General features: G+C 57.1%; 1 protein-coding gene and 1 long non-coding RNA gene across 5 annotated transcripts in view; one reads left to right on the forward strand and one right to left on the reverse strand.

Moving 5' to 3' along the window:
- The window catches only part of MYO1F (myosin IF), a 30798-nt gene extending 16593 nt beyond the window's left edge, over nt 1-14205 (reverse strand). The window contains exons 1-12 of one of the 3 annotated variants that reach the window (XM_013045292.2): nt 14039-14205; nt 6172-6309; nt 5705-5794; nt 5528-5622; nt 5033-5120; nt 4829-4918; nt 2741-2932; nt 2514-2645; nt 2172-2304; nt 1798-1994; nt 1195-1275; nt 986-1072 (exon numbers count right to left, since the gene is read on the reverse strand). In XM_013045292.2, the coding sequence (XP_012900746.1) occupies nt 986-1072; nt 1195-1275; nt 1798-1994; nt 2172-2304; nt 2514-2645; nt 2741-2932; nt 4829-4918; nt 5033-5120; nt 5528-5622; nt 5705-5794; nt 6172-6309; nt 14039-14041 (1326 nt within the window). In that variant the 5' untranslated portion in view covers nt 14042-14205. Of the gene's footprint in view, nt 1-985; nt 1073-1194; nt 1276-1797; nt 1995-2171; nt 2305-2513; nt 2646-2740; nt 2933-4828; nt 4919-5032; nt 5121-5527; nt 5623-5704; nt 5795-6171; nt 6310-6398; nt 6508-14038 lie in introns of those variants that run through there. The other 2 variants (XM_013045293.2, XM_013045291.2) reach the window with 2 other exon arrangements.
- LOC123393427 lies at nt 1849-10841 on the forward strand. Of its 2 annotated transcripts, XR_006608205.1 has the most exons (4): nt 1849-1974; nt 2311-2951; nt 4508-4744; nt 5272-10841. It is a non-coding gene; the product is annotated as an uncharacterized LOC123393427 (long non-coding RNA). The 2 variants fall into 2 exon arrangements; XR_006608204.1 differs by lacking the exon at nt 5272-10841 and having other exon boundaries at nt 4508-4834.
- Nucleotides 14206-15401: the final 1196 nt, after the last annotated feature.

The following is a 15401-nucleotide window of genomic DNA, read 5'->3' on the forward strand; positions in this document are numbered from 1 at the left end:
CTAGAATGCATGCTTCACAAGGGTGGGTGAGGGAGGTGTGCTGGGTGTCTCCCCATATCTCCCCATCTCATCGCCCTCATCATCAGTGGGGCAGACTGGAACAGCCGCCCCGGCCTGCCCTTGACCACAGACAGACAGGAGCCAGTGCCTAAATATCCTGGCTCCGTTGCTTCTGGGGTGGGCTAACCCTGAGTTCCCTGCTAGAGTGTCCCCCAGGGCTCAGCGGAGATTGGCCCCAATTGCCTGCAGCATAGCCTGCTCATCAATACACCCTATTCTGGCCTTTAAAAATTTTTTTTATTTTTTAATTTAAAAGATTCATTTATTAGGATGCCTGGATGGCTTAGTTGGTTAAGCATCTGCCTTTGGCTCAGGTCATGGTCCCAGGGTCCTGGGTGAGTCCTGGCATTGGGCTCCTTGCTCAGTGGGGAGCCTGCTTCTCCCTCTGCCTACTGCAGAGGGAAAGGCAGAGGGAGAGACAGAGTCCCAAACAGATGCCCGATGTGGAGCTCGATCCTAGGATGCTGAGATCCTGACCTGAGCTGAGATCAGGAGTTGGAAGCCTAACCGTCTGAGCCACTCAGGCGCTCACCTCCCTTTTTTTTTTTTTTTTTTTAATGTGTCTCCCACTTCTTCACTCTTCTCCTGATATTTGTGCTGAATCCTTGCCTCAGGCTCTGTTTTTGCAGAATGGGTTGGATGAAAACAGCAGGAATTTTCATTCCTCTCTTGCATGGCAGTCTCCCCAGCACTGCGAACAGTGCCTGGCAAACAGCAGGTGCTCAATAAATAATCATTGGTGGAATGACAAAGGAGGCTGTGCCCTAGCCCTTGTCAAAGCTTTAGAGGCAGGGAACTGCTTCCATAGGAAATCAGAGAGAGGTGAGGATGGGAGCCTGGGCGGGGGTTCCCCTGGGGGCTCAGCAGACTTCCTGGTCCTGCCCCCACCTCCAGTGTCCCTGTGCTCCTGGCTCCCCCTGCCTACCTGCTCAGCTTTCAGGGTGAGTTCGATAAAGATTTGCTGCAGCTTCTCATTGACAAAGTTGATGCAGAACTGCTCAAAGCCGTTTTTCTGTCAAGGGAGGCCAAGGGTGTCACCATCAGTGGGCTGATGCTGGAGGCTCCTGGGGCCACGGGGCCACCCCAGGAGGCTCAGGGAGGCACCTGGTGTGGGCTGGGGAACAGAGGCCGTACCTGGAAGATCTCAAAGCCATAGATGTCGAGCACACCGATACTGTACTCCTCCTGGGGCTTCTGCATAGCGCGGTTGATGGCCTGCAGTGTGGACGGGGATTCACGGAGTTTGGGAAAATGCGTCACCAAAGTCTCACCAGGTGGGTGAGCGCCAGCGTGTCCCCCTCTGTGTGTGCTCTTAACCACGTACCCAGGCTGTGTCCTCTGATGCCAGCTCCTCTCTTGCCTTCTCCAACTCTCTGCACCCCCCCGCCCCCAGTCACCCGTATGAGAATCCCAGGTGTTAGAACATCTGGGTTCCTACCTCGGGAGCTCGCTTGGCCTCTTAAACGTTCTGCAGCTCTATATTCCCATCTTTAAATGGGGGCAATGGTGGCATCTACTCTGTAGGACTTTATAAAGCTTTAAACTGATGCATGTAAAACATTTACAACAGTAGTTGGTGGAGGCCAAGTGTTCTGCAATGTTGGCTTCTACAATATTGTCATGGTGCTTGACCTTGACACGTCCCGTGTCTGCCTTCCCCACCTGGCTGGTCCAAGCCCAGGGCGCTCTGGGGCAGGGCCTCTCCTGTTCCCTGGCCCAGGCCCCGGCCCCTCTCACCTCCACAAGAAAGTCAAAGAGACGGGCATAGAGCCCCTTGGCCAGGGCGTCGCGGGTGTAGGCTGCCTGCTCCACATTGAGGGTCACGTCGATGGACTCGCTGCGTCCACCCCAGCGGCTGTCCATCTTACGGCTGGTGAGCTTCTCCTGCAGCCGCCCGCTGTCGATGCCCAGCAGGTAGGCGGGAAAGGCCAGCACTGCCAGGGTTGGGGGGAAAGAGGGCGGCCAGTTAGGCTCTGGGGCCCCAGGGGGGGGCCTTTGTGCCCAGTGACGGAGATACTGTCCTCGTGGGTGCTTACCCTCCTGGGGCCCCACGCGGAGGAAGCAGTTTGGACACACCCGTCCGCCCCGCCGTCCCCAGCGCCCACACTCACGGTCCACACTCTCTACCCGGGCGTAATTCCCATCCTCACAGAAGCTGATGTTTCCCAAGTGCAAGATTCCCGCCACCAGCTGCAGGACCAGCTGCTGGACGTTGGGCGGGATCCCGATGACCTGCATGGCATTCTGCAGGCACAACAGGGGCAGAACCTGTACCACGGATCGCCACCTCCGTCCTGCCCTCCTGAGTTAGGCTCTGGGACTGCAGCACGGACGCAGGGAGTCAGGACACCCGGAGCCCTGTCTTGCCTGTTTCACCCACTTGCTGTGTGACCCGAGGCAAGTTCCAGCCCCTCTCCTGGCCTTGGCTTTCTAGAGTAGGGATCGTGGCTCACCAAAGTCTCGTTGAAGTCACTCCGGTCGTCGGTGCCATCCACCTTGTAGGTGTCCGATTGGAGGTAGTAATAGTAGTCGGGGGTCATGAGGCCCAGGTTTTGTCGCTGCTCCTGGGAGGCTCCTTCCAGCAGCTGGAGGGCGAGCAATGTTCATGCATCTGGCGTTGGACCAGCATCGCCCCTGTGATCCCCCCCGTCCTCACTGTCCTAGCCTCCTGGACACTCACCCTCCCACCGTCTCCCCTTGGCTCTCCCTCGGCTCCAGCCTCACGGCCCTTTCCTTGCACCTGATAGTAGATGTGGAAGTTCCTCTCGTTTTCGTTCTGCATGACCACACGGGATTTCTCTAGCAGGAAGTTGGAGATCTTGCCCCCGTCCGGCTCCCCGCCACGACTGAACTGGATCTCAAAGTACTTGCCCTGAAGCCGAGAGAGCCAGGTGAGGTGCCCAGGGTCCCCGGGGGTGCAGTGGTGGTGGGGGGATTGAGGATGGGTCTTAGGAGCCCGGCCTCTTTCCCCGTCTTGCCCACATGACCCCAACTCTTCTTTATTGACCACTTTCCTGGTCCTTTGACCACAACACAGAGACCTCCGTGTCTCTGCAGACTGCTGCTGGTTTTAGTGATCCTGGCTGTCTCTCACAGGTTGTCCCTAAGCCCACAGCGAGAGCCCCACAAGTCCCTTCTTTGGTCTCTGACAATATGTGGGTTCTACTCTGGTTTAGAGGGCAGAGAAGCCCCCTTACTTGTTCCTTTTTGCCACTGTTATGCAATGACAATACACATTACATCATCCCACTACACAGACACCTGTAATACAAGACCTACACTTGTCTCTGGTATAATAAAATAATATAAAACATTATGTTTTGGAGGTTCATCCATGTTTTTGTGTGTATATCAGTAGTTTGAAAACATATACTGTGTGAATCCATTTATATAAAGTTCTAGAACAGCTGAAACTAATCTATGGTGGAAAAAAAAAAGAAACGATCCAGAGGAGTGCTTGCTTCTGGGGTGAGGTGGGATTAGAGATTGACTTAAAAGGGAGGGAACTTTCTGGAGAGAGGGTGATGTTCTGTGTATTGATAGGGCTTTGGTAGCACAGACGCATTTTCCCAAACTCAGTGAATGGTTTACTTGAGATTTACGTGTTTTGCTATATGCAAATTTTACTTTAAAAGAAATGAAAGAGCAATGAAAATTTATATTGGATTTTAATTAAGGATCCACATGCCAAGGTGATGGTGAGGCCGAAAGTAAGGTGTCTGCAATTTACTCTCTAGTGCATCAAAAAAAAAAAAAAAAAAAAAAAAAAGATGGGTAGGGGCGTCTGCTGGCTCAGTTGGTGGAACATGTGACACTTAAATCTCAGGGTTGTGAGTTCAAGCCCCACAGTTGGTGTGGAGCTTACTTTAAAAAATGAACAGATGGAGATATGATAAAGCAAGTAGAGCAAAATGTTAATGATAAACTCTTGGAGATGGGCAGCAGGTGTTCACTATATCATTCTCCCAATTTTTCTGTGTTTTAATTATTTTTTTAAAAGTAGGCTCCACATCCAATATGGAGCCCAAGAAAGGGCCCAGACTCATGAATCTGAAATCAAGAGTCGATTACCCAACTGACTGAGTCTTCCAGGTGCCCCATTACATTTTTAAGAATAAAGTTTTGAGGAAAATACTTAAAATATAATTACTTGATCAACATGTTAGAAATAAAAATATAATTAATAATATTTAGGGGAATAAAACATCTTATTGGTGTATGGAATTTATTCAATCATTTCATATATAGGTACCATATTGGAATTACTGAGGTCTGCGAGATGGGTATTAACATCATCCCTATTTTATGGATAAGAAAACAGGAGCCTCAGGAGGTTCAAGCTGCTGAAACATTCTTTTTTTTTTTTTTTTGGTCCAAGCTACAAATCTAAATAGTGACAGAATCAGACTGTAAATCCAGATCTGGTGACCTATTCTGTCTCCATTAGGCTCAGCACTAACACCTGACACAAAGAAGGAGCCCAAGAACAATTTGTTGAAGAAAAGAATGGAAGAGAGAATAAATTGGGAACTGAACTGTGAACAGGAACGGAGGTAGCATGGTTGCAGCCAGGAAAACATTTAAGAATGTTACACAGACAAGTCAAGGCTTCTACAGATCAGCTGATGGGGGAATCTTTTTCAGAAGGACCATAAGCAGGAAGTGAGTCTCCCACAAGCAGGAAGTGAGTCTCCCACCAAGGAGCAGGAAGTTCCTATGCTACTGGGAACACAGGTGTTTGTGTTTGTGTGTGGGGCTGCAGACTCACAAAGCGGCTGGAATTGTTGTTGCGCACGGTCTTGGCGTTGCCGAAGGCCTCCAGCAGTGGGTTTGATTGCAGGATGATATCCTTCACATGCTGGGGGGCAGAGGCAGGTGGGGGTGGGAAGAGGTCAGGGCGAGGTAGGTGGTTGTGGGGGTTAATTACCGTGCTGCTGGGGGGACCCAGCCCATCCTTCTGTTCTCCTCTCACCTGGACCTTCTCGCCCCCGCCAGACACCTTGGAGATGTAGCCCATGATGTATTTGGCTGCCACGGTCTTCCCAGCTCCACTCTCTCCACTGGGGGTGAATGAAGGAAAGAATGATCAGCAGCCAGCAGGGAGGGAGGGCTGGGGGGAGGGTAAGCGCCCTTTCTAGTGCCTGATCATTCATTCATTCATTCATTCATTCATCCTTCCTTCCTTCTTTCCTTCATTCACTGCCATACCAGGTTCTAGGAAAACAATAGCGAACAAGACAAAGATCCCTGCCATCTCCGAGTGGACATTTGGAACGGACCGACGGACAATAATAGAATGGATGAATAAATATATCATGGGTCAGGGGCTGACGAGGAAAGTAAAGCAGGGCCAGGGGCAGAGAGGGAGAGTAAGGCTCTGTTTGGGGCAGGAACTCTGAGCAAAGCTCCCTAGGCTGGTGAGGCTGTTGCGGGGCCTGGGCAGGAGGGCGTGGGGCCCTCTCCATACCTGATGATAACACACTGGTTCTCACAGTCGATGAGCATGTTGCGATACATGTTGTCCGTGAGGGCGTAGATGTGCGGGGGATTCTCGTACTGAGCCTGGTGGGGAAGGTCAGCTCTTAGCACAGGGCTGGAGGCTGGGGGTCCCGGGGCCATGCCTCCCACCTGGCCCCGGTCTTACTGCGCCCTGGTAGAGGTCGATCTCGCGGTCAGTGAAGTAAGGCATCTGCTTGAAGGGGTTTACGGAGATGAGCACGGAGCCAATGTAGGTCTGGGGTGCCGTTAAGGGCTGTGCGGTGTTTTGGCTGGCTTTGTTCCTCATGGGCCCCTGTCCCCTAAATCCTAATCCCCCGGGACCTCCAGGGCCCCATTGCTCAGAGCAAGAGATGGAGATGCTCAGATGTGCTGGGGAAAACACAGGGCTGGGTCCAGAAAGGAGAGATGGTATGTACTGTGGCTGAGCTACCCAGGACAGAGGGAGCAGGGAGGACCCCAGCCGCCCCCGAGCAGAGCCCTGCTGTCCCTCCATCTCCCCCTCCTCCCGGCTGGTGCTCTCCCTTCCCTGCGTTCAGCCCCGAGCTGTCCCTCCCTCCACCGGTCGGTTGCGCTCCCGTCCGTGTCTCCATCACTGCCCGCGGCCCGGGGTACAAAGATGTAGTCGTCCATGAAGCGTTTGCGCAGGTTGCCCACGATGGCATCCTCGGTGATTTGGGGCAGCAGCACCATGTCGTCCACGCCGCTCTGCTTCACGTTGTGGCTCTGCCAGTGGAAGCGCTCCTTGCTGCCCTGGGGTGGGGGGTGGCCAGGTGGGAGTAAGCTGCTTTGGGGGGGGGTGGGGCTGGTGCCTCAGCAACCCCCCCCCCAGCCTGGCTCACCTCCATCACTGCCTTCCGAGTCTGCCTCCCCTCAGCCACCTGCCAGCCTCCTTCTCCGACATGGGGACACCAGGAGAGGTGGGTGCGCTGGAGTCTGGGCTCCCTGCCCCAGAGGAGGGGGCTCTGTCCTCCCAACCCTCCACCTACTGTCCCACTGTCACGCAGGAGACCGTGATGCCAGGCCCAAGGGGACAGAGTGTGCCTGGGGCTCTGGTGGCTGTGGGAGGGGAGAAGGGGGTCGGGGGGAGGCTAGTTTGGGGGTGGACTCACCCTTCTTCTCACTTCTCTTTCGGACTCTGCGCCCCCCACTTCTCCAGCCCCCTCTCCCTGCCCGGGCTCCTGCCGCGTCCCTGATTTCTCCATGGCATTTGACCTGCCACCCACCTTTCCACCCCTTGGTGGTCTCCTTCCTCCTCCTCTCTTCCTCCCTCAGGGTCACGCATCCTAGCCTGTCCTGGCTGTGACCTCTGCGCTCTGTGCGGTTACCCTGCTCCTCTGCCCCCGCCACTTTCCCTTCTCATTTTCTCCCTTAGTTTTTTTTTTTTTTTTTTTTTTTTTTCTCTTTAATCGGGCTAGACTTTCCTTAGGCCCCTGGGAGAAGACTCAGACACAGGCTCCTCCTCCAAAAGACCCCTCCTCCAGGAAGCCTGCCTGGAATGTTTTCTCTTTTCAGCCTTACTTTTCAGCTCATCCGGTGCCTCGGACACTTAAACAGACTGGCTGCCTCAAGCGCTCTCAGTTCGGTGTACTCCTGCCATGGAGGAGTCTGAGGCCCCGAGCTTGCCTGGCAGGCGTGCTCCTGCCTATATACAACGTGCCTCCTCCAGGAAGCCCATCATTCTCAGACCTGGAGCTCTTGGAGGGCAGGGACTGGGACTGAGTCCTTCTCAGCTCTAGAAGGGATGACCTGATGGATGGATGAGGAACAGGGGCAAAGAAAGAAACCCAGCTTCGGGGGACGCCCCCAGAGCAAAGGATGCTGGGAATCAGAGGCCAGTCCCGAGAACTGACCAGTGCCTGCCACGCAGATTCCAGGCATGGTGAGCTGGGCAGAGAGGATGCAGGCAGGCATGGGGCAGGAGGAGCAGCGTGGGACAGAGGCAGGAGGACAGGTCAGTCTTTCCTGGGGCCCCTGGGCAATTCCAGAGCGGGGTTCATTGAGGAATGCCCACAGACGTTAAATGAGGCCAGTTTTTGGTGAGGCATAGCTCTGGCTTCCAATCTAGGTGGCGTGATCCAACACAGCTCTGAGCCTCAGTGGTCTCATCTGTACAATGGGAGAAGCAGCCTCCCTTTCCGGAGCTAATGGGAAGGAGTAAACTGCTCTGGGGCACAAACTCCAAAATGAGTGAGGGTCCCGCGTCCCTCTCCAGCCCAGGGAGTTGGGAGGTTGGGTCCCGGGCGGAGCGGCCCTGGACAGAATTAACATTCACCAAGTGCTTGGAGCCGGGGGGCCAGGGGTGAAGGTCGTATCACCAGCAGTCCTTACAGCGGCTCAGGGACATTTAGGGACAGAAGCGGAGGCTCCAGCAGGGTTTGACGCTTGACTACAGACCCAGCTCGGCTGTCTCTGAGGGTGTGGGATTCGCGTCTGACAGCCAAGGCCGGGCTCTTCCGTCCACACCCGCAAGTGGCCGGGACCCACGGGGTGTTTGGGCTGGGACTCGAAAGCCAAGAAGGGCTTCGGTCGAGAGCCGGGAGAAGAGGCACGCCAGGCAGCGTGGAGGCGCAGAAGCAGGAGCCGAGAGCAGACGAGGGAGCGTGTAGGGGGGTGAGGGCTCTGCCCCCCTCAACGTGCTTCCAGCCTGAGCTGTCACAGGCAGTTTTTTCATGTGGCAAATCTGGTCTCGTCGCTCTGGGGCTGAGAAGCCGTCTGTGGCTTCCTGTCACGTTCCCCCCCATCCATTCCACCAAAGGTTTTTCCCGGGTGCTGCTAACTTCGGCCCCCAGGGAGACACTCTCTCAGTCCCTGTCCCCGGCGCCCCGTGATTGCCGGTGCTCAGGTCTCAGCTCGGAACACCCTGCCTGCCTGGTCCCTGCCAGTCCGGCCTTTGCACTTGGCTCAGGTGACACTTCCTGTAGGAAGTCTTCCCCTGCCCAGGCCAGAAGGAGGTTTCCTCTGGACCCTCACAGCCCCCGGGGCCCTGCACCGCAGCCCTGTCCACGTGCTGGGCACCCTGCTCGTCGGCTGCGTCTTGGGTGTGCAAGGTCCCGAGGGCAGGGGGTCAGGCAGGGCCCGGCTGCACATTTGAATGACCAAGTGGGCTAGTGGGATGGCCTGTGAATGAATGGAGCGGAGGTCAACCTGGGCCAGGTCCCTAAGGGCCTTGAATGTCGAGCAAAGGAACTCAGGCTTGACTGTCAGCAGCTTGGGGAATTCTCAGTGGGACTCCTGGGGACACTCTAAGAATTGTGGCAGCGTTTTCGGTTGTCTGGGGACGGGGACTGGCTGGCCTTTCAAGCGGGCTGCAGGTGCCAGATTGGTCCATACATGATCACCCTGACCGCAGCCCCCACTCCACCCCACCAGCTGCTTATGTAAGTGACAAAACTGTTTATAATCGCTGGAACCTAAGATCAAATTCTAGTTTAGGTCTATACAGAAAAACAGTATGTTTTGCACGGCTGACACCCACTCCATGTTCCAGACTACCCAAGAGAGTTTTTAGTGTTACTAAGATTGTACTGAGACTCGTTCGGCATTTTGGAAGCTCACGCTGCTCATGGAAGTAGCATGGTTGATGCCTCTGTCACTCGGCATCAACCCCCTGAGATGCTCCCGTGTCCCGGCGTGAGCACCTGGGGGCTCCGGTGGGCGTTCGTGGGCCACTGGCCTGAACACTTTCATCTTTATGTGCCTGTTTTCTTCCAAGTGACTTTCTCCTCCGCATTACAGGAGATCGCATTATTTTTGAAACAATGGGAGTTGGTGTGTTTCACCGTCTGTGAATTTCAGTTTGGGGGTTCCAGGGGGCCTGCCAAGGGGTCTGTTACAGGAAGGGGGTGCTGGGTGGGGTGCACCAAGAACCCCAGGGTGCGGTGGGAGGGGGGTTGGGGAGGGCAAAGCTGTGGGAGCAGCACGGTGCAGGGGTTGGAGAGGATGTCCAAGGTAGAGGCTGAGCAGGGCATCAGCTGGGAAGTTGGAGGCAGCCAGGAGCCGTGAGACCCGGACATGACAGGGGCCGGTTGGGAGAGGCAGGGAGCCATCGACCGGATCCCCGAGCTACTGAAGGTGTCCGGCTCCCCGGAGGCTCAGAGGGACCCCCGGAGAGAGCCCTGGCGACCTCATCCAGAAGTCAGTCTGGGAGGTCAGGAGGTGTAGACAGGGCGGGAGGATGGCTTTCAGATGGTCTAGCTGAGAAGGCGAAGAGGGACAGATGCTGTGGGGAGAGCAGGGTCCAGGGAGCAGGTTTCTTGTTCTTAAGATGGGGAGACCAGAGCGTGTTGGTGAGAACAGAGGATGAAATCTGGGAGAGGAGTGATACCCTTCAGGGGCTGCAGGCGGGGGGTCTGCTCTTTCTCTGAGTCAACAGCGGGTGGGGAAGTGGGGGCTGCTGATGGGGGGGGACAGGAAGTGGATCCTCTCTCTGAAGACCTCTGAGGTGCGGGGCTTCCCGTGGTAACTATGGTAACCAACACCCATCATAACAATAGGTAGCAGCCCCCTGGCAGGGACCCTGTGCCACACTGCGGTCTCTGCTTCTTCTGCGACTGACCTCATTGATCATGCTGAGGTCAGTACTGTGACTAGGTCCACTTTGTGGAAGAGAACACTACAGCACAGAGAGGTTCTTTGTCCTCTCCAAGGTTGCACAGCAGGAAGGGAGGGCCTGGGAGAGGATGGTAGAGACCGTCGCCCTTAGCCCTGCCCAGGTCAGAGGGGGCTGGGGTTGGTGCTTCAGATCAGACGAAGGTGGGGCAGAGACAAGGTTGGTCTGTCTAGAGTTTCCCCGTGGGTCAGTCCAGTCTCTACGCTCCTGGGCCCGTCAAGCTGGGCCGAAGCTCAAGGCCACTTCCTTTCTCTGAGGTCAGAGGTCCCAAAGCAGGCTGCGTCTCGCTGGTTCTCTTGGCCCCAAGGACTTGGTTCCTCTTCTTGTCCCTTTCCGCTTCCCCCAGCCAGCTGAGTGGCCCTCTGCCCCTTGCTGCCCCCGCCATTCTGTCTCTCTGTGTCCTGCCAGCGAGGGACCTGGAACTTCCAGATCCACTCCTAGCCCCTTGTGAGGACAAAAACCATGTGTTGTTTGTGGTAGAGAGAGAGAGGGTGTTGCTCAAGGGAGTACAGAGTATGGAAGGACAGGAAGAATTTCGGCATGGGACCAGCTGGGTGTGAGGCTCGGCTTGACAGTTGACTGACTCTGTGGTCTTGGGGAGGCCGCCTCACTTCTCCAAGCCTCTCTTTTCCCATCTGTAAAATGGATTCCATAATAAACCTACTCTACTCGTTCTCTGAGAGGAGTCAGGGAGCCTGTGCGGAGAGGAGGTGAGCTGGAAGCCTCAGGAAATGGCAGCTGGTGGCCCCAAGAGCATTTAGTGGAGGTGACCGGTGACAGAAGATATAGGAGCTGGCGGACGGATGGTTGTTGAGGGAGTGAAGGACTGAATGCGCTACCACGGGGACGAGACTGCCGTCTCCTGTCCTGTATCACGAGTACCCATCTCCCTGCGACTCCCAAGTCTCCTAGATCAAGCTGAAACTGAATTTCTGAGTCCCTTTCTTAGGGGCGGGGGTTGCAATGAAGATGTTGTGGTCACAGTTGACCACAAGCCAAGTATGACTCAACCTGATGGGGCTCTTGTGAAAGAGAGTCAGGGCTAGAGTGGGAGGTGGGAGGTAGCTTCTAACTTTGACTCTTCAGAGAGACCCCCCCCCCCGCCCCAGTCTAAGGCAGAAGGGAGGGGGAGGGGAGCTTCCTGTTTCTTTGGGGGTGGAGATTCCAGATCCAAATGAGGCTGGAAGGATGGGCAGCCTGGGGCATGTGGGGGTCAGCACCCCCAATCCCCCTTGGCCCCTCATCTTGTAGGGAGGATCAGGAGGTTGCAGGTCAAGGTGGCTGATGAAAGCATGACCTTAGGGGTCACTGAGTTGACATCCTCTGCCACTTTTGGGCTTTATAGCAGCTCACGGACCCTCCCTGGAAGGGAAGGTTATTTCCTCATCTGGAAACAGTGATGGCTATTTCCTCATCGGGAAAATGGGGACACTGAGGGCTGTAGGCCTCCTGGGGCAGCTAGCCGTGCAGCTCCAACAAGGTCAGGCTTGGGAAGCAGAAGCGGAGCCATCCTCGCCATGCCCAGCAGCAGTAGCCTTAAGCTGGCTGGTCCCACGGGTCAGCGGGCAAGGCCAGGGGGAGGGGCTGGAAGCGGGAGCTTTTGCAATTGGCCCTAGCTGCTCTGGCCTTCTGCTCCTGGGTGCTGATGAGAAGAGCCTCAGACTGGAGAGAACAACGAAACAGCCACTTCCTTCCTCGTTGGGGTCCCGCAAGCTGTGGTCACAAGCAGGGAGCAGATGTGAAGCTGCCCTGGCAGCCAGTGCTAGGGCTGGCCCCCAGCTCCTGCCCCCCAGCCCCCACCCCGGTGTGTCCCTGCAGCCTTGGTCCTGTCCTCCCCCATCTCAGTGGGGTTCTGGGGCTGCAGCCTGCATCCCTGCACTGTGCAAACAGCATCCTTGCCTCCAAAGGCTCTTGAAGTCCCCCCTCTCTTGGGGAAAGAGTTCTGGCCTGACTAGAGAGGACAGGTGGGGACCCCTGTCCTTCTAGAGTCCGCCCCAACTCTCTCTTGGCCAACAGCCTTCTCTGTCCATCCCCACGGCTGCTGGCTGCGGACCAAGCAGCCACATCAAAGGTCTCCCTGCTTTTTTGGTCTGTAGTTTATAAACGGTCACCCTTAACCTCACCCCCCGCCCCCACCAACTGCCATCGTTCTGCGGATCCACCCTGACAATGACCCACCACCGACCGCAAACATTCCGCACTAGCTGGCACCGAAAGCAGCCATCACCACCACCGGCACACCCCCGAGAAACACGGTCACCGCCAACTTGCAACAACAGATGCCCGTGAATACCGTCACCACCAGCAGCACCAACAGCCCAACAGCCCAACCGAGAATGAGTCACCTCTGCCCAGCGCCATCGCAAACTCCAGCAATGAATGAGCGAGCGTCACCCACGGTGATGGGGACTGTAGAGGGGCTCCGTAAAGCGCTTTAGGAACATCGCTCCGTTGAATCTTCCCACGCTCTCCCTGGCACTAGTCGGCATCCCTCCAGGAAGCAAGGATTAGCCTCGTGGATGGGGTCTGCTCCCTTTTCCCCCCTCCGTGGTCCTCTTGGGGGAGAATCTCCCCTCGTACAGCCCATCAGCTGAGCAAAACATTGACTAAGCAGTCCGCATGGCTTCCTGGGGAGGGGCTGCTTTTCTTTCAAGTAACAGATCATTTCCTGTGTTCTTTTGATCCAAGTCTGCCCATCTGAGCTCCTGAGCACCTCTGGCTTGGCTCCTTCTTCGAAGAATTCCCATCCCAAGCCTGGAGCTCTAGAGGATGGTCTGCTTTGTGAGTTACCCAGCGAGGTCCTTGGCCAGCGATGCCCAGCTTGTCTGGGCTTTCCGAAGTCAGGAGAGGTTCTCTCTCAGCCCAACCCGATCCCTGCCTGTTGGTCTAGCTCCTGCCTCCTCCACCTTGGCCAGCTGCCTGCAGCAACTGCCGGGAGCACTGCAATTGTCACCACGGGCTCTGTGACTGTCCCAGCCACATGCTGTCCTTGACGAAAAATGAAAGCTGAAGTGGCTTACAGATGCACGGAGCAGTGGGTGCAAATTTTCGAGCCCGCCCGGGCTCTCTCTTAATGTGGGTGTCACATTAATGTGGATGCTTCTGGGTCTAGACCCATGGCAGTGACAGTCTCCTGACCCTTTTCACCGTAATCATCATCAGATCTCAGCCTCACCCGGGGCGGGGGGGACACCTTTGGCCACAGTTATCCCTTGCCATACTTGCTCGGAAGGGTACCAGTGCCCGTGCTGGGTCTCACCTTGCCCCGTTTCTGTGATTGCTACGACCAGACTACCCCTACACAGGCATGATGTCGCGACACGATCGCTGCCCCCCATTGCCCATTCAACCCGGCCTCGGCTCCCAGCTGTGGACTCAGAGCGGCAGAACCCACAGGCTCTCTGAAGTTCTGAGAGTTTCCCCGAACACCTTCTACATCTCAGCGGACTTCCAAATATGACATATGTGGGAACTGAGGCCCAGAGAGGGGAAGTGACTTGCCCAAGGCCACACGGGAGGATGAGGGACCCCAGCTGGGCTGGAAATGGGTTCCCGAAGCCCTGAGAAGGGAGTCTGTCCTTGTCCCCACAGATGCCGTGTGATCCCGCACGGTCATCCTCTGTCCTTCAGTCCCTGCTCCATCCTTGGTCCCCCATCATCATTCCCGCATCCTGGTGCTGCCAGATGTGAGCTTGGTCCTTGCTGAAGGGTGCTGGAGGCACCTGAAGCTGTAGTGAGGGACCCCCATGGGTCCTCTGGGCCCCTCCCCACCTCCCCACCTTCTGGTTGGTGGTGTCCAGGGCACCCCAACCTTGGGCTGGCGCCCCACCCCCACTCTTGCACTGCAGGGCCCGCCCTTCAAGGACTTACCATGGTTGGGGGGGGTGTCCTGTCAGGCCTCTGGGGAGGGACTGGATGAGTCGTGGCGGGGGTAGAGGCTCAGGGTGCTCCGGGGGGCGGCTCGGGCATGGCCCTGGTCCTGCTCCTGCACCAGACTCCCAGCCCTAGTTCCTCTTAGAACAGCCCCCGTCCCACTTCCTTTAGCGGGAGGGGCCACTGCTACAAGGGAGGGAAGCCGGGCCAGGGGCGGGGAGAGGGCTCCAGCCGGCAGTGGCGGGGCTGAGGGCGCTGGCTGTTTGGGGCTCTGAGCCTGCCTGAAGGGAGAGGTTGAGGACTGATGGCAGCAGCCGCCAGGCCCCGGAAAGGCCCTTTCTCCAACTGCCTGGACAGGGGCTGCGGCACACAGCACCCAGGTCAGGCGGCTGCGGGGAAGCATTTGGGCTGCTCAGGTCTCTTCAAAACCACTTCAGATGTGCGTCTGCTCAGGCGTCCCTAAGCAAACCCCCTCTTCCAGAGCCGCCTCTGCCATCTGCCGGTCTTCTCCCTAGAAAGGCCAGTGGGGAGCCACGTGGGTCCGTCATGGGAGGCAGGTGGGGGGGGGGACACATCACGAGTGGAAGTTCCCAGGAAGCAGGGACAGCTGTTACCTCCCAGACATGGGGTGTCAGCTCAGGATTTAATGCCCCCCCGCCCAGCTCTGCTACTTCTGGGACCCCACGTTCTTATAAAATGGGGTGCGGGCCCTCGCCGCAGTGCCCGGCTCCCATAGGATTCATCAAGTGTTGGTCCGTGTCCTGGTCTCCCCCGGACGTTTAGGAAGTGGCATTTCGGACAGGTTGTCACCTGCCGCGCCACGTAGCGCGGAGGAGGCCGAGGCCCACCCGGGGAGGCTGGCAGGGAGGCCCCAGGACCCGGGTATCCCTGCGCCCGGGCGGGACGCGGCATCGCGCCTGGAGGCTGGCGAGGCGCGGCGCCCCCTAGCGGCCACGTGCGGGGAGGAGCGCGTCGGTCCCGGAATCTCCCGCACGCGTTTGCTCCCGGGCGTGGCGCCCGCAGACGGCGGCGAAGCCTCCAGGCACCCGCGAGTGAGCGAGCGGCGGGAGGACCTTCTCCTGGTCGGAGGCTTCCGAGGGGGCTTCTGCACGGAGGGGACCCTGGCTGCAGGGTGAGCTGGAGTTAACCGGGTGGAAAGGGGAGGGGAGGGTGCCCCTGGCAGAGGAAGCAGCTCCCGCAAAGGCGCCCCGAGATGGGAAGATGGCGGGAGATTGAGGAACTTCCGCGGGGCCCCGGGCGGCCCGGGCGGCTGGACCGAGCCGAGGGCCGGGGGGTGCGGTGGGCGGGAAGGCCGGGGCCAGACCGGGAGGCTTGAGACCCTCCTTAGAAGCTGTCGTAT

Source organism: Mustela putorius, unplaced genomic scaffold, assembly GCF_011764305.1.
Source record: "Mustela putorius furo isolate JIRA1106 unplaced genomic scaffold, ASM1176430v1.1 tig00000095_pilon_pilon_pilon, whole genome shotgun sequence".
Taxonomy (NCBI): Eukaryota; Metazoa; Chordata; class Mammalia; order Carnivora; family Mustelidae; genus Mustela; species Mustela putorius.